This window comes from Camelus ferus, chromosome 19 (genome assembly GCF_009834535.1).
Source record: "Camelus ferus isolate YT-003-E chromosome 19, BCGSAC_Cfer_1.0, whole genome shotgun sequence".
NCBI classification, from domain to species: Eukaryota; Metazoa; Chordata; class Mammalia; order Artiodactyla; family Camelidae; genus Camelus; species Camelus ferus.
The window spans coordinates 3985800-4010661 of NC_045714.1; the positions used below are offsets into that span (position 1 = coordinate 3985800).

General features: G+C 48.9%; 1 protein-coding gene across 5 annotated transcripts in view; it reads right to left on the bottom strand.

Annotated features, from left to right (window-relative positions):
- SULF2 (sulfatase 2) overlaps positions 1 to 24862 on the bottom strand; it is a 109685-nt gene that overhangs the window by 52234 nt on the left and 32589 nt on the right. For all 5 annotated transcript variants that reach the window (XM_032461324.1, XM_032461327.1, XM_032461326.1 and 2 more), the window contains exon 3: positions 14063 to 14302. In XM_032461324.1, coding sequence (XP_032317215.1) covers positions 14063 to 14302 — 240 coding nt within the window. The remainder of the gene's footprint in view (positions 1 to 14062; positions 14303 to 24862) is intronic.

The window sequence follows — 24862 nt, forward strand, 5'->3', positions numbered from 1 at the left end:
TCACACAAAGACATGACACACGTTTTAATGGTGCTTTTGGGAGTAAGACAGAGGAATACAATGTGGAGCCAACAGGGGATTATCTGATCTTTCCCTTTTACTCAGATCTCTGTGAAAGCCTGGGGAATAGTTCACTGACATCAGCACGTTTGCGTATGTAAATTATACTTGAAACACATGCGTCACAAGTGGTGTATAATCCACATTTTGCACTATTGTTCAAAACACATGCATGTATCAGGAAAAAGAATATTTCTATTTTCCCATGAAAAAAACAGTAACAACAACAAAACACCTGAGGTCATTTCAAGATTTTAAGTCATATGAAGAACATAAGCAGGGAAAAGCAGTAGAGAGGGATGGGGCAGGGAGGGCTCATTGATGCAGGGAGGTCAGGGAAGCAGCAAGGATGTTCGGGATGGAAGGTGAGTTATGAGAAGGAACAAGCTGTGTGAGCACTGGTCTAGGCAGTGGCAATCGTAAGTGCAAAGGCCCTGCGGCAGGTATGACCTGGGACTGTCTGAAGAACTGCAAAGAGGCCAGGAGGTCTGAGTGTTGTTAGAAAGGAAGAGAGAGAGGTAGGAGATATGGACAGAGGGGTGAGTAGGCCGAGGTCAGGCAAGGTGTTGGCAGCCCCGGCAGGGAGCTGTGAGTTTATTCTTAGAGCAGTGCGCAGCCAGTGGAGGGTCATAAGCAGGGAGTGACATGGTTAGATGTCCATTTTTCAAAACTTCCTCTAGCTGCTGGGTGGGGAGGATGAGTGGCTAATTGCTGGGGAGAAGCTGGGCAAGCAAATACACAGAAAGAAGGCTGAGGATGGCTGCTGGCATGTCCCTTCACAAGCCCCTGTGCGCTGCCTCCCCGTTTTGGGCATTACAGGAAGGCTGGGCTGCAGATGTCCCCGAGGGCCCGGCTGAGCTGCCGAGCTGGAGGCATGGAGGGCAAGCTGCTTGGGCCTCTAATTAAATGTTGGCCTCAGCCACTTACTCCCTGGGAGGGTCACGCAGCTTCAGCAGATGAGGACCGGGGCCCATCCATTTCCTGGAAACTTGGAAAGCCAGGCACGGAGCGCTCCCCTGCACCAGCGACAGGTTTTACTGCCTGCTGGGTCAACATTAGGACAAGCTGTCCCTGAACATCTTTTCGGTCCTTTTAAAGTATGTTTTTGTCCAGAAGGAAGGGACAAAGGAGGGGGAGAAAACTCACAAGAGACCTTTAGATCAAGGCCTGGAAAGACGTCAATCACTGTATATTTAATTATCACCTCAGAGGAATCTGACACCAAGCTGATCCTTCCAAGAGCTGTTCTCAACGCCATTAGGCTGATGCCCGATTTCTATGACGAGGATTTTGTGATGCTCCCTTATCCTCCTGCAGGGATATTTAGGGGTAACTAAAGTTACCCATGTACACGGTTTCCAAAAAAATCAGTATCATGCTCTAACTGCAATCCACAAGACAAAGTAAAGGACAGCAATTTATAACAAAGAAAAATCTCAGCAGTGACTTTCGAGCATCCATCAAGAAGACAGGATGGAGGAGTCAGATGCCCGCACCTGGGTTAACTGGCAGTGTGACAGCTATGAGCGCAGACTGGGCAGGCCCGTGGCATCTGCAAGTCAACCACTTCGGGTGGCCCTGCTGTCAGTGAGATCTGCAGCAATAAGGAATGATTCTGGGGAAAAGTTCTGCATTCAAGTTCAATATTCCCTCCACTGACTTATCCTTATGTTCTTGGAAAAATTCAGAGTGTATTAAATCCTTGCCAAAAAAAAAAAACAACCTTTCAGTGTTTATATATAAAATGGATTTAGGGTCAAGGCTCAGATAACAACGCACATAAAACAATCCACTCACATGATGATCTGGTAGAAGGCTCAGAAGCCATGTGGGATGCAAAGCAGTTTGGGGGCTGAGTGGGGCTCCCCCATGCAGAGGAGGACATCAAATCTCCTTGGCCCCTGCCCCCAGAAAGCCTGCAGCATCCCACTTTTATAACCACCAGAAATGCCTTCACAGACTTTAAGCCCTGGGGGTGGCGTGCTCCCTTGAGAACTACCAGGTTAGAAAAGAGTTTGTAAACATGGTGGCCTGTGGGCTGAATCCATCCCACAAGTATGTTTGCTTTGAGCCTGCCTGGTGTTTTTATTTATTTTTTAAAAAGCAGAGTGAATAATCCACATTAGAAAGCTGGTAAATTTCAATAAAAATCTGGATATTGCACTTCCAACAAATCAGAAGATCTGGGAACTTTGGGCCCATTCATTGTCTAATGGGCACGTCTGGCTGGGCCATGTGGTGCTGCCCCCTTCCCTGCGGGGCCCCTCGCTACATTAGAGTTTGGCTTCCCCGAGTAGAAAGGGTTCGCACAGACACAGCAGAGAGCAGACCCCTCCTTGGCCTTTGGAGGCTGATGCATGGGGTGCCCAGTTCCCCTCCTCTGCTGAAGGGCCTCTCTCCTTCTACTCTGACCTTCCCCCACAATAGCACAGATGGGTTCTGAAAGGAAGTGACCTGCTGGACAAAGGACAGGATGTCCTGGATGCTCAGAGAACAAGAACCTCTGTGGACATGTGGGACCCACAGTCCCCAGGATGCAGGGCTCCTGTGAAGCTGCCCTCGGTCCTGACCCTGACCCTGACCCTGACCCATGACACAGCCACAGGATGGCCTGGGAAGGGTTGAGAAGCAGGTACAAGAGTTGGATTACCGTGCTCGGAGGGGGAGGGGACACTACAGGAATAAGAAGGGGGCAAGTCTACCTCACAGGCTTGTGTGAGAGTTAAGTAGGGTGAAAGTGGAAGGTACCCGCCGCCGCCACGAGGTCTGGGCGTGGTCAAAGCCCAGCAGAAACAACCCGCATTTTCTACTATCGTTGTTGTAATCATCATACGCCCAAAGGTCTGTGCATCCCTCCGAAAAGGTTTTGCTTGAATGACACTATTCCAAGGCTGCCCAGACAAACACTCGGCAATGATGGAAACGTTCTATCAATGCACCATCACATCTGGTACCCACGGGTCCCTACGGGGGTGCTTGAAACATCGCTGGTGCGACTGAGAAACGGAACTTTAAATCTGATGTATTTCTTTCTTTCTTTAGATGTCAAATATTTTGCTGAACTCAACTAATAATAGAACTAGTAAGATAATAAGACAAAGTCAAAGAGCATTTGAGAAACTGACTGTTGATAGACAATGTTAGTAGCTAGCATAGCTACAAACCTGAGTGATGTCCAACAGTATCGTAAGTCATAAATCTTTATTTAGCTTACCTTTTTTTTTCAGACAGGAACTATCCGCATCTCTACAAAATCTACGTTTCACCAAAGTTTTACAATTTCACATGTAACCTCACCAACTCTAGGACCTTTATTCAAAAGCACACAGTGGCACTCAGTGAGCATGTGTGGGAGGGCTCTCCCCAAAATGAAGTCATCAGACCAACACACAGGTCAAAAAGGTGTAACCAACCCAGCTGTGAGAACTCTTTTCTCCACACTGGCTAACCTCCCCCTGCATTTGCGGCACGCCACACCAACGGACAGACAACTCATTCAGTCCCATGCAGTCATTACTGACCCTTACAATAAAATCCAGATTCTAATTCGGTAACTCCTCACTCTTCTAACAAGTCCGTTAGTCTAGAGGCCTTTTTGATGCTTCACTTCTGCATATTATTTTACCGTAGAAATTGATGAATTTTATCGAAAAGGTTAATTGACACTGAACTTTAAAATTCCTACTTATTCAAGATCAGAATTACAACCACACACTAACTTACACGAATATTCCAATGGTGTGAAAACGACTGACACTTCAGGAATGGAGACAGGTAAGTTAAGAGAGTAATTTCTTAATTGGAAGAATATTTTCTTAAAGTTATAGGACAGAGGTTCTTGCTCTCTGAATGACTCAGAGATGAGAGCCATCAAGAGCCAGCGTTTTAAATTCACACGTATTTTAGTAATTCAGCACACCGTAAACGTTATTTCCACAGTCTCCACTTGCGATAATGGCCACTGTCCATCTTCTTCTCTCCTGTGGGCCTTCCCACAAGATGCTTAGTTTATAAACCCCCGAGTTTGCTATTTGTCTTTGGCTGTCTCTCCTTTGGCTCGCTAAATGTGAAATAAGTCCCAATCCAGAGAGTTGCCAACGTTCTGTCTTGCTCTGTTTTCAGTCTGTTAGAGCTTCGCATGTCACCACCACAGGCGATACACTATCTTTTTTCAATTTTTCGAAGTCTGATATATTTTTAACTAATTGAAGGTTAAGTAGCTCCCGGTGGCTAGGGGCTACTCTACTGGGCTCTAGTCTAAACTCTTCCAGAAAGTTCAGGGGAATTGCAGCGAGCGCCAGGGAGGGGCCTGCAAAAGGTCACACTTACCCTGAAAAGTACCTCACAGTCTCCTGTGGCTCTAGGAAGACAAGGTTATACATTCACCTACCACAGACATCCCTCCTCACACTTCTATTTTGACTTCCACGATCACTTGAAAGCCCACTGAAGTCAGAGACTCTGTGAGCAAAGCTAATAATGGAGCCGATGGGCTGGGCGGTTACATTGCCCCGACTTAGGACCACAGCCTGGGGGATGATGGGGAGGTGGCTGGTTTCCAACCATCCCTGTCACCTGTAAGGTTTGCTCCAGCTCGAAGTCAAGACTGCAGCCTTAATGGAGGTTAGAGCATCACTAGGATGAAATAAGGTGGTGTGTGGGAAGGACACCAGCTGCTGTGGGTTGGATTGTGTCTGCCAAGATACATGTTCGAGTTCTAACCCCAGGTACTTTAGACGGTGAAATTTATTTGGAAATACGGTCTTCGTGGATGTAATTTAAGTTAAGATGAGACCATCCTGGATTAGGGTGGGTTCTCTCATCTGGTGACTGGTGTCCTCACAGAAGAGGGACATTTGGAAGCAGACATGCAGAGAGGAGAAGGCCACGTGAAGACAGGGACACACAGGGAGGTGGCCGCGCAAACATGGAAGCAGAGATGGGAGTGATGCAGCTATAAGCCAAGGAACGCCCGGGACTGCTGGCAGCCACCGGAAGCTGAAAGAGGCAGGGAGGGATTCTCCCCAGGAGTCTTTAGAAGGAGCAAGGCCCTGCTGACACTTGACCTTGGGCCTCTGGCCTCCAGAACGCTGAGAGAATACGCTGCTGTTATTTTAAGCCACCCAGTTTCTGGCACTTTTGTTATAGCAGCCATGGGAAACAAACACGCCAGCTAACAGGCTGGGATGGAGGGTGCTCCAAAGGGTAGAAATCCAGCCCCGCCAGCCTCAGACCCAGTTTTTGAAAAGTCTAGGAGAAGCATGATCATCTGCTTCCTCTTTCCTCCTGTGGCCCCAGGAAAGCCCTCATCCCAAGTTTGAGGGCCCTGGTCACATGACCCTGAGGGCAGACTCACAGCAAAGGCAGCAGGTGGCCAACACAGTTGCAACTCTGATGCACGGTTGGGGAAACTGAGGCCCAGAGGGGGCGGGGTCACAAAGGAGTGAGAAGCAGAGCCTAATTCTCTGGACTCCTGCACCAGTGTTTCACTTGTTTTGGAGCCTGAAGGTCTTGGAGAAAGAGAGTGACTATTACTCTGGAGTTTAAAGAAACTTAGCTTGCGGGTGTATGTGGAAGGGGCCAATGTGCCCCCCATCAAGGACGCCCTGGGCCCTGGGAGGCGCTGCTACAGCCCTGCCCGCTGATGCCCGACTTTCACGGTGGGGAAGGCGGGATCATGGTGCCCGGGGGAGGACAAGGCCCCCTGCTCCTTGAGGTGGGCCTAGTTCCTGGGACAAAGGCAGATGCTCTGCTGTCCCACCACAGGCTGGAGAGGGGGCGGGCAGGGGGCGGAGAGGGGCAGCTGGAGGGAGGGAAGAAGGGAGCTGTGTGTGTGCACTCAGAGGAGAGGAAGGGAGCGGACAACAAGCACAGGAGGAAGGCCAAGCCCAGAGAAGGCTGCCATTGTGAAGGCGGGACAGCTGCTCCCGGCCCGGAGGCAACGTCCCAGGAAGAACCCAAGTCCCTTCTCCTGTGTGCAGGCAGACGGGCCAAGGAGAGGGAGGAGGAAAAGCCGAGGTGCAGGAGTGGGGGTGGGGAGGAGAGAAACAGGAGAGGGAAGAGGAGTCCAGAGAAGACGAGGGTGGTGGGGGAGGGGCTGCCAGCTTTGGCTGGAATAGAGATTCATCCACTCAGCCTGTAGCCACCCACTGAGCACCTGCGAAGGGGGCAGGCCTCCTTCCCGGCACGGGGATCCTGGGGTGGACAGACCACACATCCCCGCTTCCATGGACCTGACAACTTAGAAATAAGACGACCAAGGAAATAAATGGCAAAATGTATAATCAGTGGTGGAAAGGGCCAGGGAGGCGGATGCAGCAGAGACGGGGAGGGAGGACCAGGGGCCGGCAGGGGATGTGATTAACACGGGCAGTGGGACAGCCAACAGACAAATAGTGTAACGGAGGCTCTGACTTAACGAAAGCAGGCTGAGGGGATAAACGGGGAAGGGGAGCCTCTTTTGGATGCAATAGTCCAGGAAGGCTTCCTGAGGAGGTGATGCTTGAACAGAGGTCTGAGGAAAGTGAGAAAAGGCCGTGCAGATAGGAGGGGAAGAAGCCTCCAGAACAGGAAAGAGCAGGTGCCAAGAGCCGGAGTTGGGGACGGACAGGAGTTAGGGGATGGTTTGAGAAACAGGAAGGAGTGGAGTGACTGAGCCGCCAAGGGAGGACTGTGAGAGCTACCTGGGAGGGGAGGGATGGGGTCAGGTTCAAAACGCTGGTGGGGTTGGAGTGGACATCCAAGGGGAGATGAGGCAGCTGGAGGCTGGCATGTGGGTTTCAGGGCAAGAGGCTACAGGTAGGTCAGAACAGAGAGGTGGACAGAGGGAGGAGGGGTGCGGATGATTTCACAGGAAAACAGGAAGTTAGCCTGAGCACCAGCCCTCATGTCTTTGTGGTCCTGAAGCCACTTTAGGGAAAAAAGTAAGACACACACACATACACCTTTACACACCAGTAGCGAATCTTTGTCAGGGATGCCCAAATGCCCAGCAGGTGCCTTTCCACCCTCCTGCATCAGGGGGGTGCCCCAGCCTCCACCAACAGCCCAGGTGTCCTGCCACTGCGGGTGTCTCGGCACAGAGCCCCTCCCTCTCCCAAGTGACAGTGGCTGCCAGAGGTTGACGGCCAAGAAGACCAGGTCCTCATCTGACCTCCCCTCCCCAGCTTTGTAAGAGGAGAAGAATGGAAATAATTGGGGTGCTTGGGGCCAGATTTCAAAGCAGCTCCAACTGGGAGCCCTGGCACCCCTGGGGCTTGTAATGAGGGGCGTGCTCCCGCGTCTCCTGCAGTGCATTCTAGAACACGAAGGGAGAGGGGCGGGAGGCTCACCACCAGCGCTTCCATCTCTACAAGAGTCTGCACCAGATGGCAGGAGCTGGGCGGGGAAACAGCGTCAGAACTGCCAGACTCAGATGGCAGCGTGGAATGAGAAAGCATTATTACCCTAACGAGAAGAAAACAGGCACCCCTGTCTAATTCATCAGAAAGGGCTGGCAGAGATGTGTTTTTCCTTTGGTGGTGGTTGTCGTTTTGCACAAGGCACGGCAGTGGAAATTTGTGAATGCCACTGCAGTGCATGCTTCCTCCTTATCTTTTGCAACAGCTCTTGATTTGGGGGACCCAGATGTTGGGGGGGGCAATGATTCCATCTGCTGCTCCAGAAACAGGGGACGGAGGCTAAGCTAATTGGCACGCACCGTCTGCCGTCTGTGGTGACTGGCCCAGGGGTTGGCATGTGATTCAAGCTGGTCCAGTCAAAAAGATGCTCGCCCCTCAGGCATCCTGGGGAAAGATCCTGCTGAGTGCTGCAGTATGATGTAAAGGAAGAGGCGTGCGGCCCCTGCCAGTGCCAGCCAGCATCTGGAGACCTCAAGCCTGATGATGAAATCGGGACAATGTCAAACCACAGCATCTGCCTCTGTCTGAAGTTCGCCTGTGTCTTTTTGGTTTAGGGAGCAAAAAAATTCATAGCTTGCCAAAACCCCTTGGGAGTTGGGGTTTCTGTTGCTTGGATCTAAAGGTCATCTACCCACTATGAGCACTGCCAAGAAGTACCCTCTCCTTGCTCAAGCAGAACTCATACATCCCCTCCTCAGAACTGAGAGGTGCAGAGCCAGAGGAGACCTGGCGAATGGAAGGAGACGCATGTTTTCAGCTTTGCCAGAGCTGCCAAATCGCTCTTCAAAGCGAAGGTGCCCATGCGCATGTCCACGGCTTGTCTTCCTGTTTTCCCACATCCTCACCACCACTTGCTGCGACAGGATTTCTAAGCATGGCTTCATTTGCATTTTACTGATCACCAGAGAGGCTGAGCGCGCGCCGCCACCTGTGACCCACGGGTCTAACTTATTTTCATCATCTGACACTACGTGTTGTGACATTCACCTGAACGCTGGTCTGGGGTGGGCAGTGTGAGGCTGTTTATCATCGATAATGTTTCTTAAGTGCTTACGATGTATCACTGTTTCAACATATTTAACCCTCACAAAACCCTGTGAGTTCAGTAACATTATTATCCTTAGTTGAGGTAACCAAGACATAGAGGTTAAATAACTTGTTCATATTCACTCAGTTAGTAAGTGGTCCAGCCCAGATTCGAACCCAGGCAGAGCCCTGGCTCTCAACCGCTTTGCAAAGAGCTGGAGGCATCTCATTGTGCGAATTCTGTAACTTTGACTCGTGGGTATTTAAGCGAGCACAGTCAGGGCTGCGGAAGTGTGCTAAAAGATGACTAAGCACAGTTTGTAAAAACTGAGGATGCAATTTATCCTTTCAAGGGTATTTATATTTGAGATCCAAGTCCCAAAATGAGAGGAAGCCAACACACAGACATATCTGTGAACAAACTGGTATTTATCCTGCTTAAACCTAGCACCTCTCCCTTCATCCTTTGTCAATCTCTACGGCAAACACGGCAGCACAAAGCAAGATGATGGCAAACTGAAACTGCCAATCTTGTAAAAGACGCAAGGTTTTGTGAAATTAATTAAAGTCCTGCTGGAGGACAGCTTGAAGCATGTGCGAATCCACTGACAAACAATAATCTGGTCTATGAGATAACCGTACAAGAGACCACTGAAAATGATGAGGGAATCAGCACTTCCCAGGGAAGTTTCAGATGTCAAAGGATTAAGAGAGACCCTGGGGAAAACTGATCAAATCTTCAAATACTTTTGCAAAAAATGATCCTTTATGAGTTTGCTGTGAAAATTGAAGGTGAAATAAAGGATATCACAGTGCGCTATCATTTAAATTTGTTGAACAAATTACCCTCCACCTCTAACTGACATTTCATCAATTCATTTGATTGAAGAATCAACCTGTTAGTCACCATTATAACCTAACCTTTGCTAAATACTGTCAGATATAACATAGAATAAGGTTATTTTCTAAATTTTGTAGTTTTACTTTTTTAAGATAAGATTAAACACATTAAAAGCATACATAATGTAAAAATACATTGGTCCACGTAAGGAACATTTTTCTGGTTCCAGTCTTCCACAGTTCAGGCTGACCTTCTGTATTCAAAAGGGTACCACATACACAAATGACTGAGAACCATTATTGTCATTGTGATTTTAATCGTCCCTCAGTATCCATTTTCTTATTCTCCTATAGCAATAGAATTTTTAGCTGGGCAAATGGCCACCCAGAATAAAGACTACATTCCCCAGGCTCCTTTGCAATCATGTGTGGTCATGTGACTTGTTTCTCATCAATGGGAAGTAAGGAGAAATAGAAAGCAATTGAGTCTTTGATCAATTTGGGAGCGCCAAAACATATAAAACAAACATTAATAGACCCAAAAGGAGAAACAGACAGCAACACAATAATAGCAGGGGACTTTAATACCCCACATTCATCAATGGATAAATCATCCAGACAGAAAATCAATAAAGAAACATAGGCCTATCAGATCAGATGGACTGAACACACATACAGAGCATTCCATCCAAAAGCAACAGAACACACGTTCTTTTCAAGTGCACGTGAAACATTCTCCAGGACTGATCATATGTTAGGCCACAAAACAAGTCTTAATACATTTAAGAAAACTGAAATCATACCACACATCTTTTTCAACCACGATGGTGTGAAATGAGAAATCAATTACAAGCCGAAAACTGGAAAATTCACAAGTATGTGGAGACTAAACAACATGCTACTGAACAACCAATGGATCAAAGAAATCAAAAGAGAAATTAAAAAAAAAACCTTGAGACAAGTGAAAATGAAATACAACACACCAAAACACATGGGATGCAGCAAAAGAAGTTCTAAGAGGGACGTTCATAGTGATAAATGCCTACATCAAGAAAAATTTCAAATAAACAACCGAACTTTACTCTTCGAGGAACTAGAAAAAGAACAACAACAACAAAAATGCCAAAGTTAGTAAATGGGGAGAACATAATAAAGAAATAAATAGAATATAGAGACTAAAAGGACAAATGGAAAGATCCATGAAACTATGAACTGCTTCTCTAGAAGAATAAACAAAATTGATAACCCTTTAACTAGATTCACCAAGGAAAAAAGATAGAGGACTCAAATAAATAAAAACAGAAATGAAAGAGGGGATGTTACAACTGATACCACAGATACACAAAAAAACCATGAGACTGCTATGAACAATTATATGCCAATGAGTTTGACAAGCTAGAAAAGTGGCTAAGTTCCTAGAAACATACAACCTACCAGGACTGAACCATGAAGAAATAGGAAATCTGAACAGCCAAGAATATTTGATGGGGAAAGGACAGTCTCTTTAATAAATGGAGCTGGGAAAACTGGACAGCCATATGCAAAAGAATTAAATTGAACCACTATCTTACAATATAGACAAAAATTAGCTCAAAAAGGATTAGAGACTTGAACATCATTTGACATGGGTCTTGGCAATGGTATTTTTGGATCTGACACCAAAAACAAATGCAATAAAAGCAAAAGGAAGTAAACTAAAAAGCTTCTGAACAGCAGAGGAACATTCTGCACAACAAAAGGAAAAGACAACCTACCAAATGAGAGAAAATATTTGCAGATCTGATAAGGGGTTAATATCCAAAATATGTATATATAAAAAACTCTTAGAACTCAATAGGAAAAAAGCCAAACAATCCAATTAAAAAATGGGCAGAGGATCTGACTAGACATTTTTCCAAAGAAGACATACAGATGGTCAACAGGTACATGAAAAGATGCTCCACATCACTAGTCATCAGGGAAATGCAAATCAAAACCACAATGAGATATCATGCTTGTTAGAATGCCGGGTATCAAAAACGCAAAGACTAACAAGTGCCAGTGAGGATTTGGAGCAAAGGGAACCTTAGTTCACCGTGGGTGGGAATGTAAATTGGTATCACCATTATGGAAAACAGTATGGAGCTGATCCAGCAATTCCACCTCTGAGGATCTATCCAAAGGAAATGAAGACACTAACTTGAAAAGATACATGCACCCCAATGTTCACACCAGCATTATTTACAAAAGCTAAGAAATGGAAGCAACCTAAGTGTCAATAGATGCATGAATGAAGAATATGTGGTACACACACACAGACACGAATATTATTTAGCTGTGAAAAAGAAATCTTGCCACATGCAACATGGATGGACCTTGAGAGTATTATGCTAAGTGAAATAAGTCAAAGACAATTACCATATTATTTCACTTACATATGAAATCTAAAAAAAAAAAAATTGAGCTCACAGATACACAGAACAGATTGGTGGTTACCAGAGGTGGGTGAGTAGTGGGTAGGTGAAATGAGTGAAGGGGGATGAAAAGTTTAACTTCCAATTATGAAATAAATACATCATGGGGATGTAACGTACAACATGGTGACGATGATTGATAACATTGTACTGTATACTTGAAAGTTGTTGAGAGAGTAGATCTTAAAAGTTCTTAACACACACACACACACTTTTTGTAAGTATGTATGGTGACAGATGTTAAGTAGACTTAATGTGGTTATCATTTTGCAATATATACATATAATGACTCATCACGTTATACATATGAAACTAATAAAATGTTTTATGTCAATTATGCCTTAAAACAAAAAAGAATGAAAATGGTTGAGTCTCTGATCAATTCATGGGGCAGGCTCATCAAAGCAGCACGGACTTTTAATTGAGAGTAATAAACCACTGCTGTCTCGGGTCTCTCACACACAACCAAATTTAAATCCAACTCGACCAACTGCCCTAGACACTCATGAGAGCTCAGGGTTAAATGTGTCTAAGGACCCTGGAAGAACAGTTGACCATCGTTGCCTTGGGGGACTAAAAGTTATCATATAATCTAATGTGAGTAACACAAATCAAATTAATCTAAGAGTGATTTTGAATTCATTCTAGTTTTCTGTCATTTTTCTCAGTCAACTTACAACAGCCAGCAGAACTAATAAGGTGTTCACTTTAAGCAGTAGCTTAACGTAAAACTCAAATCTGAGCTTCCTAGCTACCAGGGCAAAAAGGGAAAGTGTACAGGGTGCATAGCTCTTGTTCTTCCAAGACCTTTCAGCTAGAGGTTCTAAATGTGGGTATCAGCCCTTAGCCATGTTTTGTTCGGTCCATAGTGTACATTAGAAAAAACCCTGCGTTTTGCCAACACTTTTAAAAATCAGATTTCTGCCAAAAAAATCAGATTAGAAGTACTTGGAAGTTGACAACCCTGAGCACAAATGGCTGCCACTACCTGGACCTGAGTAGCAGATGCCCCTTTCAATAGGTGCCCTCTGGTCTGCCGCAGGCTCCCCTGTCCTGCTTCCCTCATCTATACCCTGGTCTCTGCAGCCACATAGGTGGTGGCCTCTGGTAAACTCTAACATGAGTGGCTTTCTGCAGAGACCCAGGAACCAACAGGGTTATGTGTATAGGATTGAGGCTTTCAGGAGTTCTCTCATCAACTCATTTGCTGGGTAATTCTGGCGGTGGAATGAATCTGCAGGACGACACACCTGCCCCGCTTGCTCCCCAACCCAACATGCCCACGGCCAGCCACACTGTGCACGTGAGGGGAAGCTGCCCAGCTCCCAGGGCGGCTTCAGTGCCACAAATCCAGCTGAGGGAGGCTCCGTCCCTCTCGCATGTCACTCCCACCTACACAAGCCCCTTGTCACTTGAACACAGTCTCCCGGCTTACAACACCCAGGCCACAATATCTGATTTCACAACTGCCTTGGCTGCTTACCCAAGGTGGGGAGCGTTTGTTTATTTTTCTAAATTAAAGCAAATTAAATTGAGTTTGGAGGATTTTGCAATGTTGCTGGAGATAAGTGACTGTTTGCCATTGTGCCTTTGCCTTGAGCAACCAGCCTGGCAGGTGAGTCTTCAGACTCCACCAAAGTTATCAACTGCAAGATAAAGACAGGACGCCTCGCTCACTCTCCACCCAGGATGCCACACTGCGGGTACGACTGCAGGAGAGATGGAAAGGAGCACACTGGGTAGTGTAGACGGTCAAGTATAGACACACAGTCCATCGCCATCTGCAGAGTGGTCACACAGTCCCCACATATGCTCCCTTCCAGCCTCCACACTAATTTTAATCCCCATCCCCCCACCCCAATGTTCTTCTGGAAGCTTCTTCCATGCTGATAGCCTCAGGTCAATGAAGTAGTCCCCCACGACTTAAGTAACATAATTCACAAAGGACTCACACTCTTGCCCGGGAACTTCATGACTTCCCTGTATGATATTTCACATTTTAAAGGGACTCACTTTAAAAAAAAACCTCAAATTCCTCTGAAAAGGTCACTTTCTATCACTTCTATAGGCAAATAAATCTGTATTTTTCTAATGCATCTAGAAGTCAACGCACGACTTTTAAAAGAAAACAAAGTTGTTCGCGCACTACAGGGACCCACTGCAGTACAGGGACCACACCCGGAGAGACAGTGGTCCAAGGTGGAGACACCGGGTACCACTCCCGGAGGGGCCCAGCCCACGCGCATGCACGCGCGCCCACCCGCCGCAGCCTGGCTCCCTCACCTGTCCGGTAGCCCGTGCTGTTGAGGTACACGGCAAAGGTGCGGCTCTCGTGCTGCGCCTGCCAGGAGGGCGAGGAGCAATTCTCGTTGTTGGTGTAGGTGTTGTGGTTGTGGACGTACTTCCCGGTGAGGATGGAGGAGCGCGAGGGGCAGCACATGGGCGTGGTCACGAAGGCGTTGATGAAGTGCGCCCCGCCCTGCTCCATGATGCGCCTCGTCTTGTTCATCACCTGCATGGAACCTGCAACCAGGAATGGAGGTGAGATGCGGGCCCGCAGATTTCCAACTAGCGTGTGCCAGTTGGGCACCAAACAGTTAGAGAGAGGTGCTGAGTGAGTGGGTGGCAACCGCTCTCTGGGGAGGGGAGTGCATTTTGGAATTCTCCAAGGACAAACTGGGAGGCACTACTGGCATTTGTGGGCAGCAGACAGCAACGCAGTGTGGGATGGTCCTACACAATAAAGAAATACCCTGGGTCCCCAGTTCCACTAGGCGTTCATGTCAGAGAGTCTGTAAAAACCTGTAAGTTACCTAAGCTGAGTAAGGAACTCTGTTTTGCATATAAACGGAACATCTTCTTTTGCAGGGTATTAATATAAGCTCATTTTTTTTTTTTTTTGGAAAGCAACCACTAGGTAAACAGAGAGAAGATTATAGTTTGTTTTATTTGGAACTTTCCCAAGAATTATTCACTCTTATTGAAATCTGATCACCCAGCCTGCCACCCCCTCAGCCCACCTCAGCTGAAAAGCTCTGTATCAGCCGTGAACCACGCTTTCTCACCTCCTCTATCCAGCTTAGAACCCACTTCCCACCTCCCCCCACATCTAACCCACCAGTCCAGCTGCACCTCTTCTGTCCTCTGGGATCACTCTGGCTTCCAATTCCCTTGAGCTCTTACCACAAATTTGTTGTTAGGACTTAATGATATACCACCAGGTACGGGGATTTCATTCATGCCTATTCTTGTTTCTCAATGAAGCTGTAAGCAGAGCAAAGCGCAGGAAGAAAAGCAAACTAATTTGTGTGGAAACCCTACTGTGTGCAGGCGCCTTGACACTCTGTTCTGGCCAGGACTCCAGGAGGGCAAAGACTGACTATGTGCCTTGCTCAGTGCTGAATCCTTAACACCTCCCACTGTGTGTGTCACACGGTAGGTACTCAATAAATGTGTGAAGAATGTATGTGTAATTGTATACCATGGCTGGTACCCAGACATTTAGTAGGTTCAATGGAAATATCCAATGGAAATCCTTTTTCTTTTCCTTCTACAGCCATCCTCTTTTTTTTCCTTTTCCTTGCGGTTCTTAGGGTCTATTGTCGATTGAATGATGGCCCACCCACCAAAGACATGTCCCTGTCCGAATCCCTGGCACCTGTGCATGTGACCTAATTTGGACAAAGGGTCTTTGTAGATGTACTTAAGGATCTTGAGGTGAGATGGTTCTGGATTACCTGGCTGGGCCCTAAATTCAAAGACAAGTGTCCTAAGAGACCGAAGGAAGGAGACACACAAACACAGAGGGGCAGGCCTTGTAAGATGGAGGCAGAGATTGGAGGGACTTATCTATAAGCCAAGGAATTCTCTGGGCCCCCACGAGCTGGAAGGGCAGGGAAGGATTCACCCCTAGAGGCTTTGGAGGAAAGAGCCCTGCCGACACCTTGATTTCAGACGTCTGCCTCCACAATTGTGAGATAGTAAATCTGTGTTGTTTTAAACCACCGGGTGTGTGGCAATTTGTTAGGACAGCAATAAGAAACCAATACAGGGTCTAGCAGGCATTTGAGGCTCTTGCGGAAGAGCTGCCGATCCCAATCACCAATGACCCCCTAGAGCCCCGAAAGCGTCAGGCCCACCTCAGCTCTCTGTCCCTAAAGGCTAAGAATGAAAAGGAGATTTATGTGGCTCTTTGATCCCATCTTTTTTGCCAAACAAGGAAGGAAACAGAGTTTCCCTGAGGCAAACATAGATCGTATCTCTTCACTGCTTAAAAGCATCCAGTAGCTTCCCACTGCACTCAGGAGAAAACCCAAATTCCTTACTGGGGCCTGAAAGACTATTCCAGACCTGCCCTCCCCGCCAACCCACCTCCAGAGTTTCTTTGACCTCATCTCTTCTCTCCCCACTGCTTGCCCGGCTCCACAGGCTTCCTCATTGTTTCTCAAGGGTTCCAGGCTCATCCCTGCCCCAGGATCTTTGCACTTGCGCTTGCCTCTGCCTGGGACTCTCTTTCTGAGACTTCGCATTATTCACATCTTAACTTAGAGGTCGCCTCCTCTGTGAGGCCTGGCCGACCTCACCATCTGAAGGAGCCCCCACCCTGCTCACTTGCTACCACACCAGTATGCTTCTTCTCCGTGTTTCTCTCCTTCCGAAACAGTCTCCTTTACCAGTTCACTTGTTTATGATCTGCCTCTGCTTCTGGACTGAGCGTTCTGGGTGATCCAGGGCACTGTCCACCTCCAGCCCCAGGAATACAGACCTGATGCCCTGTGATCTCACTGAATGACTGAAGGAAGAGAGCAGACTCTGCCCTTTCGAGCCCAGCACTGAGGCGGTTTTATAAGAGAAAACCAGATGCCCACCAGGAACCAGGAGTGTTTCCTGAGCCTCCTGGCCGAGGTCTCCCCCAGTGGGTGAGGAAAGAACCAGCTTTGTGTTTAAACAGGAATCGTCAGGCCTTGGAACTGCATGAACATCTGTTGTCAAGGTCACACACCCTCTGGAGAAGTCCCCAAGGGTCCCAGCTGTAACTGGTGGCAATTATAGGGTTTCCACCAGGTGTGAAGTCTCCCTCTGCAGGGGATGGAGGAGGCAGGCTCTCTGGGGCCTCCTCTACCAGCTGGTGTGAAGTCGCAGAAGCCTGCAGAGTGAGCGAGCCACAGGGTCGGACAGAGCCCTGGGCCTCCCCGGCCGGGGGGTGGGGGTGGGGGGCGCCCTCCTAGCCTCCTTATTGATCAGATGTCAGTAACGTCCCTGGCCACACACTGAGCCTGCCGCCCCTCCTACTCCGCTTCCCTTCACCCCCCAGCACTTACTGCCCTCGGACAATTCCCTCATTTGTGTGTTACCCGCTGTTCCCACCAGAACAGCTCCACGGGGCAGGGACTTAGGTCTGCTTTGTTCACTGTCCTACTCCCCAACCCAGAACAGTGCCCGGCACAGGGTGAGGGCTCAACAAATATCTACTAAAGTAACAACAATAAAAATTATCTCACTCTTTGGGTTTCCATACAACCCAGGAGCCCAAGCTGGTTTGTGTCCACGACATGCATGTGTGTATATATGTGTTTGTTGTGCACAGTGGATTTTAAACATCTGAATTTAAACAGCACCAAACAGATGATGTGGTCGCTAGTTTGCCACACTCCCCAGTGCTCCCTATAGTCTTATACCAGCTCTGCCCATTCACATTACCTGCCTGGTCCCTGAAGGCTTTGGTTTGGTAACTCCTAATATAACTTAGTGGTTGAGACAGCTCTGACTCGTGCCTGGGGTAGAGAGGGGACAGTGATGCATGCCAATAACAACTGTTATTGTCACTGATGTGATGACTGTGCTGGCTGAGTGTCTGCTGTGTGCGCTGTGCTGGGCACACAATGTGCATCGTTTTTATTAAATCCTCCCAATGAACCATTCAACAGAAGAGGGAGCTAAGCACAAGAAGTTAAATGACTGGTCAAGGTAGCGGAGCTGGGGAAGTGCGACGTGAGGGATGGAACCCAGGCTTGTCTGACAGGAGAGGTGGGTGCTGGGTGAAACCTTCAGGAAACGTTCAGCTTTGGCCACACAGAAGGTGTTGATAATGTACCAGGAAGTGCACAGAGGTCCCCATGCACTCTGTCAACTCTTGGTTTCAGCAAGGCTCAGAAGGGGAGTCCCCTGGACTGTCTGCTGGTCCCCAAGTCATCCCAGAGGTGACATTAGCTGGCACATCAGCAGTGAGAGTGGCACAGGGTCACATCACCAAATGCCAGGGACACCAGTGGTGGGAAAGTGATTCCTGTCCACTCCTTCTGATAAACTCTGGGACAAAGTCTGGGGTGGGCGCTGCCCCGTCCTAATGCCCACACCCTATTTCAGCAGGAAGAGACCCGGCCAGCCGCTAGGAGCTCTGGGCGGGCAGCCGTATTGGTTTACACCTGAACACGTGGTTTACGTTCCTTCAACTTAGGGCACATGGTGCTCGCCTCTCTCATTTAGGGTAGTGGAATCCTGTTCTTTAAAAACAATTACAATTGTTAAAAAAAAAAAAAAAGTAAATAGTAGCATGGGTGGCACACAAATACAGTGAAACTGTGCAAAGGTGAGGGGATGGCCGGCATGTGGCACAAGCCGGCACCGTCTACCCAGTGGTGACATTGGCTAGTAGACACCTCAGATGTCCCCTGATGTCAGAGGTCTGTCCACAGCTCCCCCTGCAGCTCCTCCCCTCTCCTCCAGGTACTCAGGCAATACCCTTAGCTACTCCTTGGTCCCGTCTTTCTATCCCACATCCAATCCAACAGCAAAACCTGTTGCTCTTTCTTCAAAGAACATCCACACTCAGAGTCTCGTGGCCTCCTCCCTGGGCAGGCAGCCACCCTCTTTCCTCTGAACGAGGTCCACTGCTTCCTGACTGCGCTGCAGCCACTTACTCCCTGAGAAGCAGCCAGAGCATCTCCTCCCCTCAGCACCCACCGCAGCTCCCACTCACTCAGAAAGCAAAGTCCCTGTGGTTGTCCGCAGGCTCCTTGGGATCCAGGTCCCCCTTCCCACCCCCTCTCTGCAACCACGGCGGCCTCGACTCTCCTCACACTTACCAGGCTCACTCCCGCCTCAGAGCCTCTGTCCATGCAGCTCCTCCAGGCCATGGTGCCTGGCACACAGCAGGTGTTCAGCGAGTTTTTCTCAAAGGCACGGATCTAGGGCAATCCAGGCAGAATCCACCCTTTGCCAGCTCTTCACAGAGGAGAAAGGAGGAAACAGCTGGCCTCACCGGGTCTCCAGAGAGGGCAGAGAGGACAAAGCCCGGCCGCCCACCTGACCTGTCAGACCCTCTCCTGCAGAGCAGGGGGGCCGCACCTGGTGGCTCATCCACCTGCAGAAAGCAGCCCCGAATGCTGTGCTGGCAGAAAGCAAACAGCCTGCGGAAACTTTTCGCCTTTTAAGGGGCTCCAAACTGGCGTCTCAAAGCCCTCACATCTCCATCTTCCTAATTTTGGAGGAAATGAGCCATTGTCTGCTCTTAACCGGTACCTCCCCGCGCGGGTCTGCTCGGGGCAGTCACCCCTGCCCAAATCGGCCAGCCGAAGGAGAGCTGTGTCAGTCTGTTGTTGGAGCACAATTTAAACGTGTGTTGAAATGACAGCCGCGTCTGTGCATACGCAGCATGACATGTTAAGGCCCCCCTTGGGGACAGTAACCTGCTTTATTAAAACTGCCACAGTGACAAGGTTCTGTAAATCTGCATCTGGAACAGGAAAACACATGATCTCACCTCCGTGCCCCGCGCAGCCCTGATGCAGATGGACAGCTCTGAGGGGAGGGAGGAGCCTGGAAGACCGGCCCACACAGAAATAGAAAGGCCAGCCAACCAAAACTTATGTCATCCAACATAAGCCAGGGGACACGCAGACAAAAACAGACCAGGCTTCTTTCCGTGATCAGACCTGCCTCCCTCGCTGGGCCAGGAGTGAGGTCACCCTGACACTTTTCTCTGTGACTCTAATGGACTGGTGTGGACTTAAAAAAAAAAAGCGCAATCTTAAAGTTGAGGGTTTTGTTTTATTCAGCGGACTTTCCAAGGACTTGAGCCCGGGAGGTGGCCTCTTAGCTGGCTCTAAGAAACTGCTCTGAAGAGGCAAGGGAGGAGCCAGGATATGTAGGAGCTTTGGCAACAAAGATCAGGTAGTCGGAACATTAAAAGATTACTGTTAATAAGAAGAAAGTCACGTATCTGAAGTTAAGGAAATTAGCACTTTTCTATACACGGGAAGATGCAAAAGGCTGGGCTCACTGAAATCATCCCTTTGATGTGCACCTCGCTCTCTGGGGCCAGTGTCCTGTGCTTCCACTGCAGAGGCCCAGCTGCCTACTTGTCTCCATCCTGAGCTCCCTCTGCTCACGGTCGAGGGTGGCGGCAGTGGCTGATGACTTGATGGCCACAGCATCCTTTGTTTACTCATACGACAGGCAATATTTTTCATTCACACTGGGGAGGCCCCGCCCCGACCCTGATGACGGGGACTTGAATTTCAGTGCCCAAACTACTCACCTGCCCAGGAACAAGGCGTTTCCCACAGCAGACCCATCCCCCTTTCTGATTGCTTTTTTTGGGAAGCCTCTCAGTCTACCACCTGGGCTGTTATTTATTTGATCTCACAGTTTTCTTCCAAGTAACTTAAAAAAAAAATAAACTTTCATCTCAACCCAAGTAGCTATGTGACATTCTGGACTTGACGAGCTACTTAGGTATTTTTTGGATGCGTGTCAAAGTAAGTTTACAGTAGGCTAGTCAGTGTTTGTCGACCTGTCACAAGAGATGATTTCGTGCACGACCGGTGTCACAGAAAGGCATTTTGGGAAATGCTGATTTAATGCTCTCTTCTAAAGGTCTGGGTCAGAGCAACCGCTATCTCTGGGGACTTAGTGGGTGCTAGGGGTGCTCAAGATTCAAAATGTGCCCCGATTTTGGCCAGTCCTGGGGCTTAGGTGGCTCATATCCACTTTCTGCCGTAGCGGTCTGTGTCGGCTGGGAGAGGACGCACCCCACGCCCGCCGCTCCCCTCCTCCCCCAGGATAAAGTCCTTGGCCTCCAACTTGGGCGGCACAGCATAGGAAGCACTGGTGTTGATGGAGAACTAAAGAGATGATGCTTTCTGATGCTTGTTTTCTTAAAATTATAGGTAAACAATGAGCGTCTGTGATGTCAGGCCCTCCTCGGAAAAGCAGTGGGAGGTGGGCGGTGGGTAACAAACCCAGGGTCTCGACTTAGATCTACATCTAAACCATCGCCATTTCTTACCTAGACTTCTGCAGAATTTTAACTGAGAAAAATTTATGCAAAGTCTTTGGTTCAATGCTTGGCATACAGAAAGGACTTGAAACATGCTAGCTTTAAAAAATTCAGATTATGGCAGCTCCCAACCACATGCAGTATAACACAGAGTGCATAAACTGCCTCTGGACAGTCTCTTGTCTGCATGTGTGTTGGATTTAGGTCTGCTAAAAAGTGCTAAAAAAAAATCTGAATTAATTGCTAACTTTAAATTTTTAATTGGGAGATTTCACATCAATCCAGCTTTCGGGCTCTGCGTGAGAAATGCCAAGACCTGGCCTTGATGGGCCCAAAGGCAGGTGAATCTGAGTAGCAAAGGCCGGCTTTAGCAGGGCCCCTCTCCGGTTCCCCATGGCCCCCATCAGGCCCACGTCCCTTATATGCAGTACCTGCCTGGCCCTGAAGGCACTGAGTTTGCAACCCTTAGCTGGCTCTGTTCCAGCTAAAGTGACTGGCTAAGTAAACTCGTAAAGTAAGGATTACTGTCGCTGGGAAACCCACAGAAAACAGGCTTTAAGCGGGCGAAGACGAGTTGTGGGCTTAGGTAAAGAGGCTCGACCTGGACATGCAAGGGGTGGAGGCTGCGAGCTCGGGCCACATGTGGGGAAGCATGTGTGTCCACGACCATCCTCCAGCCGCCGGTTCCACCCGCCAGGCTGGAATTCACGTGGCAGCCCTCAACTGGCCTTTGAATGTCCCTGGAATGCCCGCAATGTCACTGGATCAGACTGTGAGTTGCCCACTCATGGAAACACCTGTTTAATGGCCACAGGAGGCTGAATGCCCCAGACTCCGGGGAGGGGGGAAGAGGGGTGAGACAAAGGCCTGGGGGCCGAATAGCAGCAATCAGAGGCCACATCTGGGCCCAGGGGCTCCACTGTTTCCTGGAGCAATTACATTTCCTCCTCGGGCTGGAAGTGCTCACTGTCAGCTGGCAGCTCGTATCAGGCTTGCAATGCAATCTAGAAAAATTCACTGGATTCCTAGGACCCGTTTCTCAGATATGGTGGCAAAGGAGGAACCTTTCCTGACGTTTGGATACAACAAAACACAGGCAAATGTAATTGCTGGTTTTAGCTACAAAAAGCCAAGGCTCAAAACTGGTTCCTAAACCCCTAATCAGTTAAAGCAGATGTTGAGGGGGCAGTCCAGGAATTTCACTAATAAACATTGGACTGAAAAATCAGAAAAGTCCCGCAGTCAATTTTTTTCTCCTGCAACCAGAGCCAGCAGAAGCCCTGGGAGAAAATTCCAACCCAGTCCTTCTCAATGGAGGGGAGGTGCCCTGGGGAAGGGCGGTCGTGGGAGTAACAATGGCGCTGGGCAATCATCGGTCATTTCCTTTCCAAGGAGCTCCACCCAGAAACGTCCCTCCCATTTATAATCCTCCAAAAAAAAAAAAAACGCCGCCGTCGGCAGAGGCTACTGATTCAATACAGCAGAGTCTCCAAGGTGTTTCGCTCACTTTTCAGGCTGGGCTTCACAGAGCCACTCAGCCACTGGCCTGGCAGGTGATGTCTGCAAAGCAGCTTGGTGTCTGTTCTAAGCCTGAAAACCTGTTCCTCCTCCCTCAGTCTCCCATCTCTGTAAACTGCACCGCCATCTGCCCAACAGCTCAGCCAAACACCTCGGAGTCATCCCTGATTCTCCTTCCCTCCCACTTGCAATCCATCAACAAGCCCTTCTGGCCCAACCTTCAAAACAGAACCTGCTCCATCTGTCCCCCACCCCTCCCCCGCCACAGCACCTCCATCCCCTCCCACTGGGACAACTGGTCTCCCTCTTTCTGCCCCTGTCCCCTGGCCACCTCCTCTCCACCTGCAGCCAGAGTGAGCCACGGAAAACATGAAACACGCGTACTTGACCTCAGAACATTTCAGTGACTTTCCATTGGCCTGGGAATAAAATACAGACCTTCCCCATCTCTTCTCTGTCCCCACCCACATCCTTCTCTCCCTCACTCCCCAGGACCTGCTCCTCTTCTAAAAGTTCCTAGCAAGCTCCTCCCTGCCTGGGAGGCTCCTCCCTCAGGTTTCCATGTGAACGTCTCCTTCTGATGGTGCCAGTCCCACCAGTGCCTGCCATTTAACCACACACCCCCTGCTAGAGGTGCTGCCCCTTCCCGGGGCCTGTACTCCAGATCTCTGATACGACTGAGACCCTGGGATGCCCACCAATACCTGTTTCCCCTTTGTCCTTGTGAACAGATCCTGACTTTAATCTTCAATGCACTCAGCTAGGAAACTGCATTTCCCAGACTCTCCTGTAGCTACGCGTGAGAGTGGTCCTCCTTTTGGCCTTCCAGACCCACGCTCTGCCCAGTTCTCCAGCCCAGGGAGCTGACCTGGATGGGCTGTATCCACAGGTGTGTTTATACTCTGGCTTTGGACTGGGTTTGGCCAATGCGGGGCCCTGGCAGGAGATCAGATGGGAAACCAAGGATGGGGTGTGGATTCCTCCACCTCCCTCTCTGTTGTGTCAACAGAGCATGACAGCTCTGGTTGGGTGGTCCTCTGAGTCTCAAGGTTCCAGTAACCATTTGCTCCCCTCATCCCCTTGGTCTTGGATGACCCTACTGTCACTAAATAGCCTTGGGTATTGCACTATCATTTCCCCACACTTGCTCCCATCTTAGCAAAAAAGTTAAACCCTCCTTGAAATAACACAAATTTGAATGTTCCCCTGCATTTCTTACTAAGATTGTGTGGCTAATTAAGTTCTGTCCACATTGGAGGGGATGTCTGGGATGAGGACCTTAAAGGGAGCTGACTTAACCTGAAGGGCCATCCTTTTTGCCTTTCTGCTTCCACCTTCTTGCTGCCTGGAATGTGGCTGTGAGAGCTGGAGTTTCAGCAGCTATTTAGAACCATGAAGATGACCCTGAAGATGGAAGTCACATAATAAGCATGGTAGAATACAAAAGCAGAGAAGGCGCTTCAGTCCCTGATAAACTTGACACCACCAGGCCAGCCCTGAACTGTCAACTTCCAGACATTTTTATGTGAGTAAGGAACAAAATTCTATCTTGTCTCAGCCACTGTTATTTGATATTTTCTTTTACATGCAGCCAAGCCTAATCCTGGCGCACTTAGTTTCCAGAATTTAAGTGATCTCCCAAGTGTTGCTGAATTGGGGGGAAAAAGAAAACCTTGCAGGAATGTGCTTGGCAAGTGGAACACCAGGGTGGGTCCAAAAGAGCCTCTCTTCTTCCTGAGATAACCTGCATCCACATGTTTTTCTAACCCCAGTGTGCGGCGGCAGGAATGTCAGGAATTGGTATCTCAGAGAGGCTGCTTTGGAAGTTACCACCAATCTGATGTCCCGAATCTGGGCACACTCTTCTGGGCTTCCGGCCATTTGGCCCCCACAGAGCACCCAAGCCTGCAATTTAGAATTGCTTTCTGGATATCAGTCTGCAGCACAGGGCGTGGTTTCCTGTGTTCACAGAAGGGAAGAGGCAAACAAGAGCCTGGCCAGAAGCTCTCCGGAGCCTTTCTCCCAAAAGCCAGCCTTTCCCACAAGATAGCCCTCCAGGCGGGGTGCCTGCCACTTGCAGGATCACAGACCCCTCGGAGAATCTGGTGAGGCTCTGGGACCTGGGGAAGCACAAACAGGCGCATGATCTTCATACAATTCCCACCCTCTCCCACTCCTGGCCCGTCCAGGCCTGGGCCTCCCCCCTGAACTTCTGACTCTGAAGGCTGGCTGCCTTGGACAGCTCCTCTTGGCTTCTTTACAGGCATCTGCAAGTTACCAGGTCC